The sequence below is a fragment of the Myxine glutinosa genome, chromosome 3, assembly GCF_964187855.1.
Source record: "Myxine glutinosa chromosome 3, kmMyxGlut1.1, whole genome shotgun sequence".
In the NCBI taxonomy this organism is placed as follows: Eukaryota; Metazoa; Chordata; class Myxini; order Myxiniformes; family Myxinidae; genus Myxine; species Myxine glutinosa.
This window is the reverse complement of record NC_136263.1, coordinates 115,307,892-115,311,534: the sequence shown is the minus strand read 5'-3', so window position 1 is coordinate 115,311,534 and position 3,643 is coordinate 115,307,892. Positions and strand designations below refer to the sequence as shown.

Sequence of the window (3,643 nt, the reverse complement as noted above, 5' to 3'; positions counted from 1 at the left end):
GGTTGGCAATTACCCTGCCAAAGATGGGCGAAGGTGTCCTCGAGAAGCGACGGGGAAATCACACCTTTAGGTATGGACGTTTGATGGCTCTCAATCGGCGAACCGCAGATTTCCCACTACAAAAGCCATGTTACACACAAACACACCAGATTAACGTCTGAATGCGGTGAAAATGGTTGAAGCGGTGAAAAACCTTGAGCGAAGCGCAAAGCGCACGAGTCAAAATGGCCGACAGCCCATTCTCGAGGCGTAACGGCACTACGATGATTCTCCTCGGAATCAACTGCAAAACCTGACACGCAGGTTGATCTGTCACAGCGATAACAACTCTGTCGCAGGAATCCCTTTCCTGGGAAACCCAAAGTTCACTCGTGACTCTCGTTCGCCAATCTTTCGCTCCAGACCTCAAAGCAGCTAGGCTTCTTGTCCGACTCACTCGCTCCGCCTTCTCTTCCTCTTCTTCCTCTTCATCGTCGTCCGGTTCCGGTTTCATTTAAAACATTAACTTTTTATCTTTTGAAAATAGTAATATCTATTTCCCGGTAATGCTGTCATCATTCTCACTGTGGTCAACAAAGCTCTCCGAACCCTTATTGTTCCTCTGCTCGCTGCGAGCTGGAGAACTTGGTGCAGAGTTACTGATCTCATTGCTAAGGGTCTCCATGCGCGAAGATTTGCTCTGTGCTGGCTTCCCCGCAGTTGCCAATGGCTTGTTCACAGTTCCCAATACGTTTGGGGCTTTTGCCTTTCCTGGAGAGATAGTGTTCTTTACCTCTTCAGTCAGGCAGTTTTTTGTGTTGGTAAAAGACTTGTCAGGCTGGGTGAATAACTTGGTTGGTAGGACAGGGTTCTTTGGAGACTCCAGGCTGTATGTTGTACTCTTATTCATAATAACATGCAAGGCCACGTCACACACTGTGTAGAGTTTCTCGTTCATCTTAAAACCATCGGGTCCTTGAGTGTCTTTGGTCTGCTTGATGTTTTCAACCATCTTTCGGATGTATGCGTGGCTGTTGTTTTCATCTTTGGTCATGAGCACCTCCAAGACGAACCAGAGACATTCCTTGATGTCTTTGATCTGATCCACGTCCTGCAGTTTTGTGTAGTCTGCGTCATGAGCTAGCAGGTGGATAGCATATGGAACCACATACTCGGGTAACAAAGAGATCAACTTGTCCCCTACTGTCGAGTGCTGCTTCAAGTACTCTCGGAGAAGCGTCACATTCTTGACGAGGCACTGTCGTGCATGGGCTCGCCGTTCCTTCACTGGATCTTTGGCGGTGAGTGCAATCACAGCCATATACTCAAGCGGCAGTCGCAGCTTGATCAAAGCCTTATGCAGCTTTAGTGCGAAAATTTGCCGTACCTGAAAACATTCATCGTTTATAACAAGGGCACACAGCTGGTATTGCTCCAAAGTGATGATCTCATGGTAACAAGGCTCTTGTGAAAGTTTCAGCATCGCACAACCCGCTGCCAGCCTTAAGCGTGACATGTCTGATTTGCTGATCTTGCCCTCTTCAGTCAGGTCTCCATCGCTATGGATGAGGGCACATAACAGCCGCAGTGTTGAAGTTCCAGATTTGCTCTGGTTGTTCCGCATGCCCAAGAGCCACCGGACCATGAGCTTTATGGCCTGGATCTTTGCCTTTGTTTCATAAGAAACCTCATCATCAGGCGTCCAGAGTTTGATCGTCTTTTTCCCAGGAAACCTGTCATTCATAAGCACGTCTTTTACTATGAAATTGGCCACCATAGCCTTCATAGGGCCAGCAAACTGCTCGGGTGCAAGAATGGCCATGTGGCCTATGGAAACAAGCGGGGCAATAAGCTACTCAGGGTTGTTGGCATCCAGACTTTTGCTGAGAGGCTCAAAGATCTGTGCAAATTGGGTATCCCTGTTAGAAAATATAGTGTACATGCAATGGACAGCATGCTTGTTTGCTGTGGTGTTCCCTTCTTGGCCTTTTGCTGCAGTACAGGGATGAGGGCTGATCTTATCTGGGGGAAGTCTGTTTCAATTCGCTGTCCGGTATTTCTGAAGATCTGTAACGCTGCTTCGGACACTTTCTCGTCTTCCATCTTCAAGCAATGAAGCAATGACTCAAAGGTTTCAGCCGAATGGAATACCGCTGGGTTGGTGAAGGAAAGGACCTTCAGGAGCTCCAGTCCTGCTCTGATGGCAGTGTCGGAACTCACTCCCTCGTCCTCATCATCCACATTACCATCAATTGACTTGTTTATTTGTTTTATCAATGCACTGACGGCCTCAGCATCAATGTGCACAGGGGCTATCCTCTCCAGCAAAAACTTCACCATTTGCAAGAAAGGGTTGGTTGGCTGTTTGGGGTTAGCCAGCTTTTTGGTGATCTCCCTCACACACACTTCTGCTTGCTTGCATGAGCACACATTGTCTACAAGGACATGAAGCTGTGCACGGATCCTCTTATCCTCAGCCTGTACTTGGTTGAACTTTTTCATGAAATCTTGTGCCTTTCCAGGGTCAGGTAGGTGCTTTACAAGAATCATCACTTTCGCAAACATGACTTTGTTCGTGTTTTCAGTCGGTGGTTGTTTGTGCAACTCCAGGAGGTCCCACACATGGCTTCTCAACATAGTCTGGCATTTCCACATCTCATTGAGGGCTTTGACGGCATTTGGATCAAGAGTGGCAAAGAGGTAGTAGAGGCATTTCATGCATTCCTTGGTTTCCAGATTGTGTGGAACTAAATACTGAGCAAATATTCTTTCCACTAGCAGCTTGTCATCAATGCTGTTTTGGTAATAGATGTGAAGCAACTTGTCCTTAATCCAATCGATCTGCGTTGCTGATTCCTTCCCAACCTCACCATGCAAACAATATTTCTTGTAGATGAGCGCCACGTCCATCATGGCTTCTCTCCGGACCCGCCATCGTTTGTCTAGCATGCGCTCCCTGACGTAACCAAGCAGCTGGTCATTGACTAGAGAAAGGTCTTTTTTTTGCAGAGGTTACTATGGAAACAATGACATCATGCCTGATCATCTCCTCTGGGTCATGAGATCGTACTTTAAGGATTTCAGTTAAATCCTTGGTGAGTTCAGGATGGTTCGTCAGGCAGTGACTTGCAAATTTCACACACTCCAAGCGAACCGGAACATTGTATGAAGGTCACACAAGAATAACAACACAAAAACAACAGTAATCAATTGTACAACCAATATATATTTCCTATGATGGCACCATCAGGTTTGTACAATAAAACTCACTGTGCTCCAAGTGAGCGAAAAGAAGAACATTCCCCAATGTCTCTAATCCGGCATCAAGCCAAAGTCGATCCGCTCCAGCGATCGTCAGAACGATGTCCAATCTGGACCAGAATCCCGTTCGGATGACAGTCACAGTCCCACTGCCAAAGCTGCGCAAAGGTGCCCTCAAGGCGACTGGGAAATCACACCCTCGGGTATGGACGTTCCACGGCTCCAAATCGGCGAACCGCAGATTTCCCACTCAAAAGCCAGGTTACACACACACACACATCAGATTAACGTCTGAATGCGGTGAAAATGGTTGAAGCGGTGAAAATCTTGAGCGAAGCGCAAAGCGTGCGAGTCAAAATGGCCGACGGCCCATTCTCGAGGCATAACGGCACGACGATGATTC

General features: G+C 47.4%; 1 protein-coding gene across 1 annotated transcript; it reads right to left on the bottom strand.

The window, feature by feature from the left end:
- Positions 1-532: 532 nt before the first annotated feature.
- Positions 533-3,142, bottom strand: LOC137424179 (sister chromatid cohesion protein PDS5 homolog B-like; the record flags this gene model as incomplete). Its single annotated transcript, XM_078773600.1, is given in 3 exon segments — positions 533-1,941; positions 1,944-2,982; positions 2,984-3,142. Coding segments are annotated over 3 exon segments (2,607 nt in total), but the record flags the coding sequence as incomplete, so codon positions are not given.
- Positions 3,143-3,643: the final 501 nt, after the last annotated feature.